Below are 19,157 nucleotides of genomic sequence, written 5' to 3' on the forward strand. Positions count from 1 at the left end.
GCTGTGTGTCAACGTCCTGGATCCTGTGCCATTTCTGACCCACAGGTGCAGGGCACGATACTCCAAAGGAAAGCACTGAAGCAGGATGAGGGCTCCTGGGAGAGGGGACAGCTTGCACACAGTCCAGCCTGGCACATCCTCATCACAGGAACATTTCTTGGCAGGAGAGGGGCCATCCAGAACCAAATGTGAAGATGAGAATGGCCAGGAAGGCTCTGATTTTGGCCTCGAGGGATCACCTCCTGAGAGACACCCTCACTGTGGGTGAAAAAGAAGGCAGCACAGACAGGAAGGTGGTTGGGAATCAGACCAAAACCCAACAGCATCACACAACCAAGGCCTCTTCCAGGAAACTTTCTGGGAAGAGATTTAACAAAGCCCCTACAGTCCCTCTAACTGTTCTTCGGGCTTCAAACATGCTGGCCAACTTCCTGCTACGAAGAGGAATCTCCCTTTGGTAGCTGTGGCATCTCATCTTCTCTCTGCTGCTATTTCTGCAATCGTGTGTACACCAGAAACACCGAAATCAGTGCGATGCCAACAGCTGGGAGGATGTACAGCAGGGACGGCCCATTGCTGTCCCCTGATGTGGGGACTTTGACCTGAGATGAGTTGGTTGCAGCATTACTTCCCTTGTTTGAGTCAGGAGAGCCTTCGAAGGGGACTGCTCCATCTCGGACATCATTGCCTGCTGCCAGCAGGGCACTGAGGTGATGTTCCACATGGACCTCGTGGGTGCCCACAGAAGGGCTGGCCCAGCTCAGAGGTGGATAAGGGCTCACTCCAGCTGCCTCTTCTCCCCCAGGGTCTGCATGAACTGCTGGAGTTGCAGACCAGCGCCCTGAGTTGGCTCTGGACTGTGCTTCTCCAGGCCTCAAGCTGTCTGTGCTCACCATGAGCGGGTCGCTGCTCAAGCCAAGGTGACTGGATGTGTTGGAACTGGGGCTGCCCAGGTATCTGGCAGCTGCCTTTTTTGGGCTCTCTCCTGCTACAGACTGGAGGGCACCTGGCTTGCTGAGCTCCACGTCTTCCTCCTCGTTATCATGAGATGCCCAGATGCTGGTAGCAGAGCTCACTCGTGAGGGGGTCTTCCCAGCTGCACCTTCAAAGCTTCCTGCAGCATTTATAGCTGAGAGGGAGGCCACTGAGGCAGAGAGCACCTTTGGAAGACAAAGAGAGGGGCAGTCTCAGCTGGGTGCTGTGGGAAGCACGCATTCAGCCTGTCTCAGGCACCCACATCACACAACCGAGCACACTTCTCTATCATTTTCTCCAGCTACTGACAGTGTGGCTGGGCCATGAAACAACAAGGGCAGGGAAAGCAGAAGGGGTATGAAGGTGCTGAGGCTCCGGGGAGCCTCTAGGATTTGTGAGAGATGCAAGGAGAAAGGGGAGACAAACAGGGACAGAGATGACTGGGGTGGAGATGGGCATCTGGACTGACAGAGCCAGTTCTTTCCCCCATATACCTGAGGGCTCAAGCAGAGCCACAGAATCATATGGGGACACCCCAGGTGAGTTTTGGGGTCAGGACCCCACTGGGATCACAATCTGATCTAAATGTTTTTTGCAACACCCACCAGCCAAAGCAGCTCTCCCAGGCATGCTCTGAAATACAACAGGACAGAAAGAGGAACACAGCAAAGAAAAACCCCTAAATAAACCCCCCATCAGCTGAAAATCTCACAGTGCAGCAAAAACCATCCTTGCCAGGGGGAATTCGCAAGGACCTGAAGGAAATGCAACCAATAACTGAAAGGTCACCTACTTGCTCCTTCTGTGGCATGGAGGGGGTGCTGCTGGCTGCTTCCTCCCCAGGCAGCATTCTCTCTCGTACAGGAGGCTTCAAGGAGGTGTCACAGAATGGGGAAATATCTCTGGGTGCAGAGGTTGAGACTGAGGTGGCTGTTTCCTTCCAAACATCTGAAGGAGAAAACAAAGCATGCTGCATTAACCAGGAGAACTCAAGGTGAGCCTCTTCTCAAGGGATGCTGCAGTAGGATACATCACTTCCAGGGCAGGTTCTTACCTGCATTCATGGGTTTTCATCTTTTTCCCTCATCACATCTCTGTGTTAATTTGCACAGAATGGAAACTGCAGCCTGTGCTCAGCACAGAGCAAGTGCAAGATGTGGGCAAGGGACTGGAACCACAGAGAAGCTCAGGGCAGTTGAGCTTTCCCAGCAGCAGGTGCAGGTAAAGCAGACAGCACCAGTGCAGCCTGCACCTCAGCACTGCCAGCCTGTTTCTCTCTCTTTGAGACTGGGCTGTTCCCAGCCTGCTGAAACAGGAGGGCATGGACATAGAGCTATGCAGTTTTACATCAGAAACAAAGCAAGCACGTCTGCCAAGTATATAAGGGGAGGAACAGCATCTGGAGAGAAAACTAGGGGAAAAAAAACAGTCAAGGTAGATGCCTGCACAAACCAGCTTCCCTGCCTTCTTAGAGGAGGTAACTGGGATCTCCTAAGAGACAGGAGCTAACAGCCATTATCAGCACCTTGAGTGACTGCAGAGCAGCACGTCCAGCCCTGCTCCGTCTGAACCTGCGGACTACAAAGGAAGGAAACCCACCTCCACCTCCTTCACGCTCTCTCTCAATCTGCTTCTGCTCTACATCAAACTGCTGTTGTATAAGCAAGGGGTTGCGCACATCCACAAAGCTGCTCGGGGGCCCGTCGTGCTTGGAACTGTGCACAGCTCGTTGCTCCTGTGTCCTCACAGAGGCTGGGGGCTGCAGTCCCCCCCCGCCAGTGGTCTCCACCAACCTCACAGGCAACTCGCTGGAGATGTAGACGTCTTCTTGGGGCTCGTTCCTGGTTTGCTCAGGGCCAGAAGCAGCACTCAAATCCTTTGGTGGAAGAGAGCCCAGATCCAAGTTTGGCACGCCATGTTGGAGGTGGTTTGCGTTCCCAAAACACCCGTTGTCCACACACACCGGATGCCGGTGGCTCAGCCACTCCTGGCCCTGCTCAGGGGACACGGATGGTAAAACTGTGCTGGATGCCCCAGGGGTCTCCACTGCCTCTTGAAGCTCTTTGGTGGGGTATGGGACAGGTTTCTCTTTGCCATCACAGACCGTGTTTGTCATCAGCAGAGGCTGGGGACTCTTTCTTTCTGGGTGCTGGAAGAAAATGAGCTACGTTAAATCACCATGCAGACCCACTTCAGTTAGGATGAGGGCACGTGAGGCCACCAGGGTGTCTCAAAAGCAAACCTGGTGACCCATGTGAGCCTGAAGACGAGTTGCACCCACTGAACAGGTCACAGAAGCAGTGGGCTTCATGTGTCAGAGAATATGGAGAGGCTGTAAAGCTGCACTTACATGTGTGGAGGGGAGTAGTTACAGCCTTGTATAAATGCTATAAGAGAACAGTTGGCTGCCTCTCACCAGCAGCAGCTGCAAGAGCTCTGTGTGGAAACAGCAGACAAGGTGCCCTCTGCTTCTCCTCATGGGTGAAGCTGCCAGGCGCAACGAACACACAGCAGAGGTCAGCAACAAGAGCCTAATTGTGGCATTCAAAACACCAACCCTCCAGTCCAAAAAGGATCTTTGCAGCCCCATGTGCTCTGCTCACCGATTCCTGCACCGGTGCCCTGGCATCCAGTTCTGTGCTGGAAACATCTGAGCTCACAGCTGAGGTCGCAGTGGTGGCAGCAGCAGGTGAGAGAGGTGGATGGCCACCAGCAGATGGGTTGGAGCGTGGTGGCTCAGCCTTTGGGGCTTCTGCAGCAGAGCTTGGCCCTGAGACTGGCTTCAGGGCACCGTCGGAAGAAACAGCAGGCCAGGCAGCAGAAGCTGAAGCACTTGGAGGAGCCAAGGCACCTGGAGGAGCTGAGGCAGCCCAGGAAAACCAAGGAGACAGAAGATGAGCATGGGCCCAAGGCAGCCCTTTTCATGCCCACGCTCCACCCCCATAACAGCCAAGCTCACAGTGCCTCTTAATTCATTTTTCCTTCTCCCCTCAAGACAAGGAGAACACGACACACAAGCCACTGTCAGCCCAAGCAGCTTTGGACAAGGAACCCTGCAGACATTCTGCCATCCCTGGGCATGTCACAGGGGCAACGCATATCTTTGGGGACAAGTCACACATACCCATGGACTTCTGCACGAGACACAGTTGTTGTATACGGACTCCCCACCAAGAACAGGAGCTAGACCCTGAGAGAAACAAGCATCCAAGCATGCTGGGGGGACCCAGGGGTGTTGAGGCCACTTACGGGCTTGGTAGAGGTCATAAACCTGCTGCAGCTCCTCAGCCAGGTGCCCTGCATTGTTCTGGTGCAGTGCGTTGATCAGATCCATCACCCAGCCCTTTCGGCACTTCAGGTGCTGGTAAAATTTGTACACAGTGGCACGGATCCCCCGCATCTCCTGCCGGGTGTGAAGCTCATCCTGAACAAAACACATTGAGAGGCACAGGCTGCCTTAAAACAGAATCACGAAATGGCTTGGGTTGTAAGGGAACCTAAAGATCAGTCAGTTGCAACTGCTGCCGAGGGCAGGGACATTTTCCACTGCTCAAAGCTCCTTCCAGGCCAGCCTTGAGCACCTCCAGGGATGAGGCACCCACAGCTTCTCTGGGCAGACTGTGACAGGGCCTCACCACGTTAATAGCGAGGAATTTCTTCCTAATATCTGATCAAAATCTCTTTTAGTTTAAAGCACTCTTTATCTTATCTCCACGTTCCCTGATAAAGAGTTCCTCCCCAGCCTTCCTGTAGGTCCCTTTATGTCCTGGAAGGCTGCAGTGAGGTCCCTCTGTAGCCTTCCCTTCTGCAGGCTGAACACTCCCAGCTCTCTGCCTGTCTCCACAGCAGAGTTCATAGAATCACAGAACCACAGAATGGCCTAGGTTGAAAAGGACCACAGTGATGATGTAGTTTCAACCCCCTGCTATGTGCAGGGTCACCAACCAGCAGACCAGGCTGCCCAGAGCCACATCCAGCCTGGCCTTGAATGCCTGCAGGGATGGGGCATCCACAGCCTCCTTGGGCAACCTGTTCCAGTGCCTCACCACCCTCTGAGCTGCTGCAACCTCTGAGCACCCTCATGACCCCATCCCGACTCACTCCAGCAACTCCACATCTTTGTGCTGGGGGGCTGAGAGCTGAACGCAGCGCTGCAGATGAGGGCTCAGGCAGCAGAGCAGAGGGGACAATTCCCTCCCTCACCACTCTGGGCACACGTAAAGCAGCTATACACCAACCCACGTCATACAAACATTGGGCAGAGTGCCCACGCAGCCCAGCAGCACTCAGAGCAATGGAGAATTACCCTGTCAGCATCGGTGAGGCAGCTCAGGGAATCGACCAGCGACGCCACGTGGATGTCACAGAACCTGCTCATGTTCTTCAGGATGTGGTTGTACACTTTGTCCTCAGCAAAACCCATCGTGGCTCAGTGCCTGCAGGGACAAGGACTGAAGGTGAGTGGAGCTCAGGAGCAGAGCTGCTGTTTGCCTCTTAGCAAGCTGGGCTGTCAACAGCAGGAAGGGCAGTCGTTGGGCTGGGGAAAGAGCACAGGGGAAATCTCACATGAAATACACATAAAATATGGATAAATGGGCAGGGTTAAGGTTTAACTCTTGGCAGAACTTCGTTTTTCCTTCATGTTGGACCCACGGCCCTGTGTTTGCACAGCTGGCTGCACTCGGGTGATTCTTTTTGTCTTCAAAACGCTTTCTTTTTCCCCCCTCAATAACATTGAAACTTTCTCAAATCCAACGGAAAGAGGAAGAGAAAGCGGGCGCAGCGCCCGGCCCCGAGGCGGCAGCTTCCAAAATCCCACGGACACGAAGGAAAATACAGATCAGGCCTCCTAATCCGGATCCCAGCCCCGGTCCACGACCTTCTCCCGATCCCCGTCCTTCTCCCTGCCCTTATCCCGTACCCGGCCCCACCTGCGTCCGCCGCCACCTCCGCCCGTCCCGGGTCAGCGCCGAGCCCCGCCCACCACCTCGTGCACGCTTCTCATTGGTCACCGCGCCCGTCCGTCCCCGACGGAAGGGCGGTGATAGGCGGAGCCCTGGGAGGAGACCCAGGCCAAAGGCCCGGGCCTTTGAGCCCTACTGTGACTCGGAGCGCCCTAAACTCGAGAGTTTGGACGGGTTTAATGTTCGTAGTGCTGTGTTATCATCAGCTATAAATCCCTGACGCCCCGAATCGTTCTTTGCCACCACAAATCACAGAATCACATGTCATAGAATCATACCACAGAATGGCCAGGCTTGGAAGGGACCTCAAGGATCACGAAGCTCCAACCCCCTGCCACAGGCAGGGCCACCAACCTCCACATTTCATAGCAGCCCAGGCTGCCCAGGGCCCCATCCAACCTGGCCTTGAACACCTCCAGGGATGGACGGGGCATCCACAGCCTCTCTGGGCAGCTGTTCCAGCACCTCACCACTCTCTGTCAAGAACTTCCCCCTCACATCCAACCTCAATCTTCCCTCCTCAACTTCAAACCATTTCCCCTCATCCTGCTGTTATCTGCCCTTTCACAGAGTTGATTCCCCTCCTGTCTGCAGGCTCCCTTTAGGTACTGCAGGCTGCAATGAGGTCACCCCTCAGCCTTCTTTTCTACAGGCTGAACAAGCCCAGCTCCCTCAGCCTGTCTTCATCTGTCTTCTCCAGCCCTCTGATCATCTTTGTAGCCCTCCTCTGCACCCTCTTCAACAGCTCTCTGTCTTTCTTCTATTGGGAGCCCTAGGCTGTCCCTGGGTACAGTACCAAGGGTGCTGCAGATGGGGCCTCACAAGAGCACAGTAGAGGGGGACAATCACCTCCCTGTCCCTGCTGGCCACCCCTCTTCTGATGGAGCCCAGGATCCCATTTGCTTTCCGAGCTGCAAGAGCACACTGCTGGCTCATGTTAAGCTTTTCATCCATCAGGACCCCCAGGTCCTTCTCTGCAGGGCTGCTCTCAAGGGCCGCTCCTTCCTGTCTGTATGGATGCCTGGGATTTCTCCGGCCCAAGTGCCAAACCTTGCACTTTGCTGTGTTGAACCTCATTAGATTCACTCGGGCCCACATTTCAAGTTTGTTGAGGTCCCTCTGAATGGTATCCCTTCCTTCCACTGCGTCAGCAACAACAACCAAAAAAATAAAAGTCAAAAATTCGGAGTCACACGTTTTCCCCACAAGCCGTGACTTTGAGCAAGGAGAGCTGTTTCACAACCCCGGGCACAAGCCGGCAGATGGCAGCAGTGTGATATGAATACAAACACGAAACGTGGATTCTCCTTCTCTGTGGATATTCCTAAATCCATCTGGAAGCTTTCGTGTGTTACCTGATATAGGGAAGCTGCTTTAGCAAGAGGTTGGATCTCCTGAGGTCCCTTCCAACTCCTGTGATTCTTTAATATCCCCGTGTCATGAGGACGGGGTCCTGGAGGGAGAACACTGAGCCCTCAAAGACCCAAGCTAAAATCCAGGTTTCAAACAGAGCGGGAGAATGCTGATGGAATGAGCAGAGCACAGCACATCCTGGTTGGGTCAGGTTGATGTCATTTTGTGTTGAAATAAAGGTAAAAGCTCAGCAGAAAATATTTCTCTGCCCCATAAGCAGTTTGTGAGATTGGCACCAAGCTCAGGTGGTGACTTCTGTTGCACCCACTCAGCAATCCCCATAGTGCTGCTGTATGCATCTTCATGAGCTTCCAGCTCATGATTGGGAATTTATGTGCTAAAATGGGTGGAACGTTCTATATTTAAAGGGGGCTACGAGAAGGAAGGTGGCAGAACTTCAGCAGGGTGTTGTGGTAGAACATGGGGAAATGGTTTCTATCTAAAAGAGGGGAGATTTAGATTGGACATAAGGAAAATGTTTTTTTATGGTAAGGGTAGCGAAGCACTGGCAAAGGTTTCCCAGAAAGGTGGTGGGTGCCTCAGCCCTGCAGACACCCAAGGTAAGGCAGGATGGGGCTGTGAGCACTGACGCAGCTGTGGGTGTCCCTGTTCAGTGCAGGGAGTGGGACCAGATGGCCTGCAAGGGTCCCTTCCAACTCAAACCACTCTACGATTCTATCCTATTAATTACGCGTTCTCATCCCTTCTCCGGCTTTCGGTGTGAGCAGGAGCCCTATCCCCAGCTGAGCTCGCTGCAAGCTGTGCTTTCAGCACATGAAACCCGCCTGGAAAGGACCACAGCACTACGGGATCGCCTGCCAAACTCTCGCCCCGCCCACTACCGGCCGTAGCCCCGCCCATTGACCCATCCTATTGGTCCTGCCTGTTGGCCCCGCCCATTGATCCCTCCCATTGGTCCTGCCATTGGTCCCACCCATTGCTCCCGCCCATCGGTCCCGCCCATTGGTCCCGCCCATTAGCCCCGCCCATTGCCCGTAGCCCCGCCCCCATTATCCCCGCCCCTCGTCCCGCCCCGCCCCTGTCAGCGGTGCGCGCCCTGCATGGAGCCGCACCATGGCGGCGGCGGCGGCGGCGGGAGCGGGAGCGGGCGGGCGGCAGCGGGGGCGCCGCTGATGGCCGGCAGCCCCGCGGCGGGGCGCTGAGAGGCGGCGTTGGACAGCGCCGGGCCCCCCACCAAACCTCCTGCGGCCGCGTCCCTTCCCTCCGTCCATGCTCCCGGCCGTCGCGGCCTCGCAGCGGAGCCGTTGGGCGGCGGCGAGAGAGGCGGGGAGAGAGGGAGAGAGCAGCGGGCCCGGCCCCGCGCCCGCAGGTGAGCAGCAGCGGCGGTGGCGGCGGGGGGGGTTCCACGAATGGATCCTTTTCCCTTCTTTCCGTGCGGTGGAGCTCGGCCTCATCGTTCCGGGCTCCTGGGTTCGCTTAAAGGAAGCCCCCAAACTTTTTTTTTTGGGGGGGGTGTCGGTAGCGATAAGTCGAGAGGCGACGCCCTTAAGTTGGGCATTTGGGGGTCGGTTGGGTTGCGGGGATCGTTTCTCCTCGTTTCTCCTCCGAAAGAGCTGTGATGCATTGGAGTGGATCGGGCAGGGAAACAGTGAGCGTCCCTGGAGGTGTTGGAGAAAAGGGGCAGACGTTGGTTGGGTCCGACGATGGCAAAGCTCCATCCCAACCTTCACGACCACGCTGTGCTGCTCTCCTCCCGGCCAACCTTTGCTCATCTTTCCCCTCCCACGCCATCGAGAATGAAGAACACGACAAGAAGGAAGGCAGGCTTTTTAATTATTATCATTAATATCTTTTCCTCTCGCTAAACACCTCCTGTTAAGATCTGGAGACATCTCAGCCCCGTGTCAGGGCTGTGTGAGGAAAAATGAGAGCTGCGAGGTTCCAGCTGGGCCGTTTCGTAAGGAGGAGGGATGGGGTTCTGAGAGCCTCAGGAATTTACTCCGGGCGTTTGCAGAGCGTTTCTCTGTGCAGCTCAAATATTACTCATCCCCTCTGTGCCCGTGGTTGGTGGGAAGCTCGCTGTGTGCCTTGAAAAGGTTTGGAGGTTTGCTTTCTGGACTGGCTGGAAAAGAAACGGGCATTGCTGTGCTCTGTCCTTTGGGGTGGGGATATCCTGGAGGGGCTTTGGAGGGGGTGTTCCAGAGTTTCTGCTCGGTGTTAGTTAGAGAAAAGAGATGTTTCCAGGGACACCGCTGTCCTGGCATTGATCTGGCTGTATTGTTTTCGAGCTAATAGGATACATGGCTCTGCTTTTCTGAAATGTCACCCTCACATAACTGATGCTTTGTGCAGCTCCGTGCCGTTGGGTCACGTCCAACGTTAACATCCTCATGGAAGAGCGTTCTGAAATCCTTGTCTCCGTGTCTCCGCTGTCTCTTCCTCTCAGACCCTCTTTGCTGGGGGATTTTGGAGGCTGAGCTCTTCAGCAGGAGGGGGATCCCAGGTCAGCAGGACAGTATGCATGGACTGAGCCATGTCAGCCACTTTGCTTTGCATGCAAAGTGCTGGGCGATGGCTGTGCAGCGAGCGTGGGAGCTGCAGGGTTTTGTATGCTGCTCGTCTCCCAGATAGGTTTGAAACCCCGCGGAGTCACTATGGAATCGCTACAATTCAATGCAGTGCTGGGCAGAATACCTTTATTTTTCTATTTTTCTCCCCATGGTAACACTTTGTTCATGCTTTCTGGCCAAAACGTGGTGCCCGTATGCTTCGGCAGAGCCGCAGACAGTAGAGCAGATGCACCAGCTCCTGGCTGACACCTCCGTGTTGGTGCTGGATGGGAGGGAGGTTGGCCTTTATGGCCATTTTCTGGTCTCATTCACAAATCGGGTTTTCCTCTTAAAATAAACCAAATGCCTCTCTTTCCTGTTGCGGTGGAAATCATTTGAATGTGACCAGGTACACAGGCATCTCGGAAGCCTGCGGACAGGAAGAAGCACTAGAGCTAAGAGGTAGGAAATGTCTCTGTTTATGGCAGGGGGCTGATTCATCTCTCTGCTCTTAACTCCTTCCCTGCTGCTAGGCTGTTTTTGGGGCCATCCCATTTCGCTGCGAGGCTCAGGGAGTATCACCAGATACCAGCCTTGTTCTCTAATTGGGTCACAAAATATTTCTGCTGCCTTGCACTGGGGTTTGTGTGTTGGATTTATGTGGTTAGGGATGGAAAAGGGATTGCATGCTGTGAGCATTTCATACCTGAGCTGGATAACCAGAACATCGGCAGCCACATTAGGAAGGATTAATATTTAATATACGGGGTATGTGCCATTGTGTTTAATCACTTTATGCAGGGATTAGGAAGAGATTTCCTGATAAGTAAACGGTTCTCTGGCTGTCTGGAGTGATTTCTTGCATCTTCCTCAGGAACAGCTGCTCCCAGGTATTGCGAGCGCCTGGTCTGAACCAGCTGTGCTTTCTATTTTTCTGACAGAGAATGGCTTTCTTTCCAAGTCTTCCTTTCCATAAACCCATAAAGCCACTGGAAGGCCTCTTCTCAGACACAGCATGTGCCACGTTACACATCTGCTCAGCTATCACTCTTGAGGTTGTTCATCCTTACTGTTCCCTGGGCAGCTTCTTTCATAGAATCACAGAATGGCCTGAAAAGGACCACAATGATCATCTGGTTTCAACCCCCTGCTGTGTGCAGGGTCACCAACCAGCAGACCAGGCTGCCCAGAGCCACATCCAGCCTGGCCTTGAATGCCTGCAGGGATGGGGCATCCTGTGCCATCCAGGGTTGGGCAACCTGTTCCAGTGCGTCACCACCCTCTGTGTGAAAAACTTCCTCCTAATATCCAACCTAAACCTCCCCTGTCTCAGGTTTGGTGTTTTACAAAGCACACACTTGTGTGCTTTGTAGCCCAGCTGCAGTAAGACTGCCTCACTGATTTGCTGCAGAAGCACAGAATCATTGAGGTCAGAAAAGACCTCTAAGATCATCAGCCCCAACCCATCCCCACCATGCCCACTATGTCACATCCCTGTGGTTCTTGAACGTGTCCAAGGATGGTGGCCCCACCACCTCCCTGGGCACCTGTGCCACTGCATCACCACTCTTTAGGAGCAGAAATCTTTCCTAATATCCAGTCTGCACCTCCCATGGTGCAGCTTGAAGCCATTACCTCTTGTTCAAGCCAGGATGCCATCGGCTTTCTTGGCCACCTGAGCACACTGCTGGCTCATCGTGCTCAGCATCAGCACCAACAGACCCTTTTCCTCCATACAGCTTCCCAGCTGCTCTGCCCCACTCCTGTCGCACCACGCGGGGTTGTTGTCACTGTGCACCATGCTTGTGAATGTGGCCACGTGTCAGAGCAATCACAGTGGTGCTGATGGTGCTAAGCTCAGCGTGGGCAACTCCAGATCTGTGCCTGTTTCTGGATGCATGCCTGCTCGTTGGTGTGTGCTGAGCAGCGTGCTGGTTTCGCCGCAGCGCAGTCTGTGTTTATGTTGAGCAATGAGAGCTGGCTGTGAATGAATGAGCTGCATTTGTGGCCTTGGAGCTGTGGCAGCAACCAGAGTGTGATCACAGAAACCCACGTGGTGAGGATGGCCTGTGATCCCTGCGCTGACCCAAAGCTGTGATCAGTGGTCATCAGCTCTGCTTCTGCCCTGGTTACACATAGGAGACCTCTGTGTTTACTGTGGCTGCAGTTTTGATAGCAGTACTCGAGACCGTTGTGTGTGGGTTGGGTTTCAGTGTAGGAAGCCCTGGTGGCTACTGTAACAAACACTGAGGTTGGCCACTTGCTAAAAATGATAGTGGGGACAGTTTGTTTCCACCATGTATGGCTGGAATGCCCTTTTTATTCCGCGTACAGACAGATTGCTTCCTTAAGCATCAAGTCCTGTCTATTCCAGGATAATTTGTTGTCCTAATTTCCTCCTGTTGAAGCAGCTCCATTTTGTGTGCAGTAATTAATGTTAATTTGGGCCCAAGATGGAACACAAGTGTTTTGCAGCTTCAGAAGCGTTGACGAGAATGTAACCTCTGCCTCCTGCATGAGTCAGGTTGTGCCACGCCATCTCCTGCAACTCTAAAGCTAAATTAGATCCTGTGTGCAAGACCAAAGGCAGACATTGCAGGTGGGAGGGAGCAGGGAGGTGGAGCTGAGGGCATATTTGGGAGGGAGAACCACGTTCCTGTGTCTTCTGGTTAGACAGCCCTGATCTCTTTTCATTTGCTTGCCAAATTCCTTCCCCTGAAATTCGCCTCTGTTTGACAAAGGCGAGGTGCAGGTATCCTTCCTGGCTTCCACTGCGATGACCCGTGAAGCACAAGATGAATAACACCACCCTGTGCTGGTAGGTTCATTGTTGCCACTGCAGGTAGTGAGAACAGAGCCTCATCCTGCATCCCTAGTTGGAATGGGACATGCCTGAGAACCCCAGCAGCCATGGGATGTGCTGCAACTGAGATCGCAGAATCACAGTATGGTTGGGTTGGAAGGGACTTTAAAGCCCACCCAACCCCTGCTATGGGCTGGTTGCCCTCCATGAGATCCATAGCCTTGGGCATCTGGAGGGATGGGGCACCCACAGCTCTCTGGGCAGCAATACCAGGGCCTCACTGCACACTGAGTGAAATATTTCCCCCTAACATCTAATTTAAACCTCCCTCTTTCAGTTTGAATGGGTGCTGAGGGACATTAAGGCCCATATCTGTAACTTGGGGGTCTGAAACATTTGCCACTCTTAACACCCTCTTACTGGTTTACCTCAGAGGCCAGATTGGAAAGGTGCTGAGGAGCTGTGGCAGCACACCAGTGTGAAAAGGAGGAGTTTGACGTGTTCAAGCTTGTGGGCTCTGTGTATCACATGAAGTAATAGGTGACAGGAAGCCTCGGCTCAGGTATGAGCAGTGAATCAATCAGCACTGGGTTGTCCTGCAGCTGAGAGTGCCTCCTCTTTTTGGTGGCTGCCTTCCCATATCACGCCTGCTGTTTCGAAACAACCTCTCAGAGTCAGGATTGTCGGGATGATCTCAAGCCCAAGGGTTTAGCTCAGTCTGGTCTCCACCCCACCAGCAGTGACCTTGCCCTGGGGCCAGCTGAGGTTCCTGGGGCACGTGGCTCAGCTGCAAGAGGTCGGAGGTCTCTGGAGTTTGCCCATATGCTTGCCCTCATTGAGTGCTTATGCAAGAAATTGGGATCTCCTGACTACAGGTAACGTGGAGAGGGTTCCCAAGGCTTGTATCAAGCATCCCCAGCACCCAGTTTTTCTTCTTTCTTTGCAGCATGCAGTTTGGTGTATGCACACATTCTTGCCTTTACCTTTGTGGGAAGATCAGCGATCAGTGGTGATGTGTATGGGATGGGCTGGAAGGAGCGTGGGTAGCTTTGGGGCTTTTTGGGATATTGCTGCCCTTGGGAACACTGATAACAGCTGCAGTTCCGTGATGGGGCTGTGTGATGAGCCTCACAGTGCTTGCAAAGGGATCCTCCTTTCTCTCTGCGTTTGTGTGGGGTCCATCCCTCGCTTGAGATCCTGCTGTTCAGAGTCAGTGTCTTGATTTGTACTCTGGGAATTTCAAACACTTCATTCACAAATTGCAGCTGGCTGAGGGGTGCTATTACTAATTTGTGTTAGTAAATTACGTCATAGTTCATGTTAGAGAGCTTTCTGCAGCCAGGAAATCTGTTCCTGGCCTCGATGTGCATAACACCAGCCTGAAGTCCTGCTATTAATCACAGCAATGGCTTGCAGGCAGCCGGGCATCTCTTAGCTCACCCTGTGAAACAGCAATCTTGTCCTTGTGGGCTTTCTGATAAGCAATATCGTGATAACTGATGATGTGACCCAAGAAAAGGTGGGGAAGGTTTTCAGTTTACTCAGCCCTATCCGTGGAGAAGGTGGAGGAAGGAGTGACGTGGCCAAGTGATGTCCCTGCTGCAACTTCACACCCACCTCCTAGAAGGTGCTAACACCACAAACACCGAGCCTGAATGATGAGTGTGAGATGAATAGAAATGAATTGGGAATGAATAATAAATTGGAAAGCACGGATAATCCTCAAGATTTTCTCTTGAGGGGACTTTAAACCTATTTAGTTACAGACAGAGAGATGTTTTTAATCCCAGTCGCCGTGTAGAATTTGCATTTTCATTCTGATGGCAGGTTGGGAAGCCCTGGCTCAGTGGTGGGGGCTTGTTCTTAGGCACTGGTAGCTGGAAAACAGTTGGTGAGCTTTGGTTTCTGAGGTTAAATTATTTTCTAAGGTTATGTAGGGGAGAAATGGGAAGACTGTTTTCACAATCAGCATTGTTTTAGTTTGAGGTTTTGTGTATGGCTTTCCTACATTCTGATTTTGCTCCTCTCAGTCTCCCACTACGGGGCAGTGGATCTGTGTATTCCTGTTTGTTCTTCCATTAGTTTAACCTTTGGAGGTACGTTGATTGGAACAGTTTGGTTCTCACCTTTTGATAGTTTGATTCAGTTTGGGACAGAATGCTTAAAATCACTTTTTGTAGCCTTTCAGGTTGCTTTGTGAACGTGCTTTGCAGTGCAGCTTTCCCAGCAATTGCTGACATGAGGACTCTGTGCTGTGTGTACTGGAAACTTATTGCAGCCCAGCAGGTCAAGGAACACGATGTAGAACAGGGATTTAATGGATCTGGTTGCTGAAATCTTGTCTGCCAAAATGCCATCCTCTTGCATTGGAGACGTATTGCTGGACCACTGAGACGGCCTCTTTATATTTTATATTGAATTTTTCTTGCTCTGCTGCTTCATTAAGGCAACGCAGCATCAGAACTGCAAGTAATTAATGACAAACGTGGACATTACCCAAGAACCAGCTTTAATTGATACATGGAGGTCTTTTCCCCATCTGCATCCAACACAGAAAGATCTTCTCAGGGTAACTGTGCCATGCCAGTGGTGGCTGTGCCTGGTCCTATCCTACAGGTGACACTGCCCACGTCACTTCAGCCTCTATTGCCACTCTCACAAGCTGTCCCTGGAGACCCTGCACACAGCAGGGGGGTTGAAACTAGATGATCATTGTGGTCTTTTTCAACCCAGGCCATTTTATGATTCTATGAAAGTAAGGCTGAAGTAACGGGAGCTGCTGAAATAACAGGACTGGAGCATTCTTGCCTCTTTATCTCCCCTTCTCCAGCATCTCCAATGGCACGAAGCCGCAGAATCACAAATCCTCCCTCCCAGGAAGATGCTTTTTGGCCGTGACGACGTTAAGAGGTTTTTCCCCTGTCCTTTGATCCTATGGACTGGCTGCCATCCTCGGGATGCGGGTAGTACTGACAGCACGCCATAACTTGTGTGATTCCAGAGAAACAGGCTGGGCAATTGCTTTGTGTGAGATGGAGGATGGGGGCATGGTTTCAGACTAAAAGAGGGGAGATTTAGATTGAACACAAGAAAAAAGTTTTTTAGATAAGGGTGGTGAAGGAACAGGTTGCCTTCCTCAGACTGCGACACAAGCTCATCTCTTGAGCTTGGACTGCCAACTCGTGTCTCTGCATTCTAAGAGCTGTCCCATCAATTCCTTTTGTCCAAGGTAAGATGGTTTTTCAAGTACCTGTCGAATGAGTCTTTTGGGGACCTTTTGGAGCTCTTCAGCCTGTTCTCATGCTTACCCTGCAGCCCCAGTTTATCTGTGGTCATTTTGTGTGTGGTTACAAATGACCCCGTCAGACTCTAGTGTTGGGTGTTACATTGGAATCAATTTTCTCATTGCTGATAGCTGGGACCTAGTATTGCTTTGAAGAAAGCACTACACTGGATTAAATGCTCCAAAGCCTATGAAGAATTTGAACTATCTGAAGTGCATTCTCCCTTTGGATGTTCTAAAATTTGTTTCTGTGTTGGACATGACACCAAACTCCATCTCTGTGCTGATCCCAGCAGTAGAAGCATTTGGCAGAAGGGAGAGGCCTGGTGCATTGGAAAGTAATGGTATGGGGGAAAAGAAAAGAGCCACTTGAATGCATTTCTGAGCACAGTTTTGGTCAATCCTAATTTGGACCTAGCTTAGAAGTTCCTGGTTTTCCTTCCGTCTTTGCTTCAGCTGCCAAACCCTTCCTCCTTACTCTGTCTTCAACTCCAGGTCTGCAAATGGGGCCACAGAAGATGCTGTGGATCCGTTTTCATCCATTTTTACCTCCCTGCTCTGAGCTGTTCTTGGATCCTGCCTCTCCATTGAGTTCTTGAGCATGTGTCCATGGCCAAGAGCCAAAAGGAGGTCTTGTAATGAGGTATCTACAGGCAGAAAGTTTGGCAGTACCCATCTGGCCCTTTCTTCGCCCATTCTCCTTTCCTTTTAAGAATCTATTCCATAAATTGTGTTCACAAAAATCACACTTGTGTTGAGCACTTGCTCACTTCATTCTTCTACTTGTAGTTTTCCTCTGAGCAGCATTGCTTTTTAGCACCTTCGAGTGCAAAGGTGCCTAGTTGTCAAGTCTTCCCTGGCTTCAAACAGAGGAGCTGACAATCCTTAATATTCCTTTATTTGAGCTCTCTTCCCTGAACTCTCCTGCCCTTCCCATTGTGCTTCCATTTATTGATGCCTGCCTTATTTGCAGGCTTTTGTGCTCGGGAAGGGGCTGGGGTGAGTATTCCTGTTGGATCAGACCAGCCTGCTTGCTGTCTGGGGAGGGAAGGATGCAAAATTAAATATGAATTTGTGCTTCTCTGGTTGCTGGAGTGCTGGCTTTTGAAATACGCTAAGCCTCACATCTCTTCTCCAAGGAGAAGATGTCTAATGCCTAACGACGCCGCTGCTTCCCACTCGAGCCGCCTAATGCTTGATATGAAAGAGATTTACTTGTTCTGAAGTGGGGCTCATTCAGTTCCATTTATATAATGGGCAGCTGAAAAAGCAACACTTCTCCTTTTTTTTTCCTAGCAGGCAACATACTGCGGAGGATTCATTATTAATAATTAGATGCCAAACCTTGACATCCTTGAGGGCCAGACGTGGCTGATTTCAGTGATTCACTCCTGTGCTGTGACCTGCTCTTGCCACCAGCTGAGCCTATTTCACCGTTGATATTTGTGCTTAATATTTGTACTTTCTGCTTAATAACTGGGGGTCAAGCCCTGTCTCATCATAGTCAGGTGTTTTCCTCTTTTAAAATGGAGCAGGGGCTTGGTGGAGTTCAGGCACACCATCACTGCTTCAGTAGTTAATTCTCAGTGGAGCAGGCAGTGCTATTTCCCCACTGTCAAGAGGAAATCAAGGTGTGTGTAGAGCTGATAAGCTGTCACGTGGCAAAGGTGAGATGGAGCAAGGTTGAGGCATTCTTGGTTTGGAAAGACTGCTTTGTTGTTCCATCCATCCTGTAGGTGTTGGACCACATCTGGCGCAGGGTGGGACAGCCTGGGCATGGGGAGCTGAGGAAGGGAGCACTCCTGCTGGTTGCATCCTTTGGTTTTTGGCTATCCAGTGTGAGGAGGCTCTGAGTGAGCTGCAGCCAAACGTGTGACCCTGATGGGTGCCCTTTCTGTCCTTCTGGTAGAAAATGTGGAAACCAGATGTGACCCAACAATGCTATCTTGTTTAACTATTTAGATCCAGATGTTTCCAGCTTGTAGTGGTAATTTGCACTTAGGGTTATACAAAAGCTACATCTTGCAAGATGCTTTGCAGCCTTTGTATCCAGGAAGAGGAGTCGAAGCTACTATAACTTTAGTCTTCTGCTCCATGACTTTCCTCAGCCAAACATCTCTTGCATCCAGAGGAGATGCGAGTCTAAAAATCTCCTTTATGTAGGTGAGGTTTTACTTCACTAACTGGATGAGAAGATTGAAAAGCAAGAGGAAGAAGTCTGTTTTAAAAGTAGTGAGCGTTTCAGGATAAGTACTTCTCAAGGGCCTTGCATCATGTGCTTCTTAAGACCACATGGATGGCTTTCTGTAAGGGATGCTTTTCCCTAGAGGCTGCACATGCCTTTCCTGCATTTTATTGGCGTGTGAACACTGAGCTCTGAAAGACTTGTATTAATTTTTCTAACTCCATTTGAAAAGCAAGCTGTTCTTCCAGCCTCCTGCAGCAGAATCTGTGTGACAGGAGATGCTGCAGTCAGGCTGCCTGATAATTGCATTTTTAATGTGAAAGACAGAGCAGAGCTTAAAATTCTCATCCTCGATAGGCTCTGCAGGGACGAAAGCTAAAAAGCAAAACCCAAAAAAAAAAAGCAAAAAAAAAACCCCACATTACTTTTGACATTTGAAATTGGTCTGGGCAGAACATTAGGAAACAACGTACTCTAGGGGACAGGATGATCTAATAGATCTGTCTTTAAAGAAACAAGCTCCTGTGGAAACTCATTGCTGTGCCTATTCCAAAGCACTGGCTGCTGCCCTGGTTTCCCCCTGTACCAGCTCAGAGTAGTCTCACAGTTCTGGTTAAACTTCTTTTGTACCTGTGTGCATTGTCATACAGTAGCAGCTTATCTGGCATTGACTGTATCCTCTCTGCCTCTTGAGCCTTTAAGGTTGCTGAAAGATTTGCTTTCGTGAAATTCACCCATAGCAATGAAACCCTGCAGCTTCCTGACCTGAGAAAAACCAAAGAACTGCCATCTCGAGCAGACTGAGTTGTATTGGTATTTGGGTTTTTGGTTGGGATAAATGACCCAGCCTGTTCTGTGAGCACATCAGGACTATCAGCAACATTTGGTCAATGGTTTCCTCTTGTTCTGGAGGCCTGTGACCGACCATAGAAATTGCCCTTGCCTCTTTCCTAATGCTTGTTATAAAGTGGATGTTTCCAGCTGCAAAACTATGGAGAAAGAAGGAAAAGTGCTCTGCTAGTGC

General features: G+C 51.5%; 2 protein-coding genes across 2 annotated transcripts in view; one reads left to right on the plus strand and one right to left on the minus strand.

The window, feature by feature from the left end:
- Positions 1–488: 488 nt before the first annotated feature.
- On the minus strand, positions 489–5,398 carry MAVS (mitochondrial antiviral signaling protein; the record flags this gene model as incomplete). Its single annotated transcript, XM_079534312.1, has 6 exons — positions 489–1,160; positions 1,769–1,923; positions 2,575–3,124; positions 3,579–3,835; positions 4,225–4,399; positions 5,282–5,398. The coding sequence occupies 6 exons, from the start codon at positions 5,396–5,398 to the stop codon at positions 489–491; spliced, it is 1,926 nt and encodes a 641-aa protein (XP_079390438.1).
- A 3,198-nt stretch (positions 5,399–8,596) lies between these two features.
- PTPRA (protein tyrosine phosphatase receptor type A) overlaps positions 8,597–19,157 on the plus strand; it is a gene marked incomplete at both ends in the record, with an annotated part of 95,354 nt that continues 84,793 nt past the window's right edge. Inside the window, one exon of the mRNA XM_079535095.1 lies at positions 8,597–8,682. The remainder of the gene's footprint in view (positions 8,683–19,157) is intronic.

This window comes from Tetrao urogallus (assembly GCF_951394365.1).
Source record: "Tetrao urogallus genome assembly, chromosome: 4".
Classification (NCBI taxonomy): Eukaryota; Metazoa; Chordata; class Aves; order Galliformes; family Phasianidae; genus Tetrao; species Tetrao urogallus.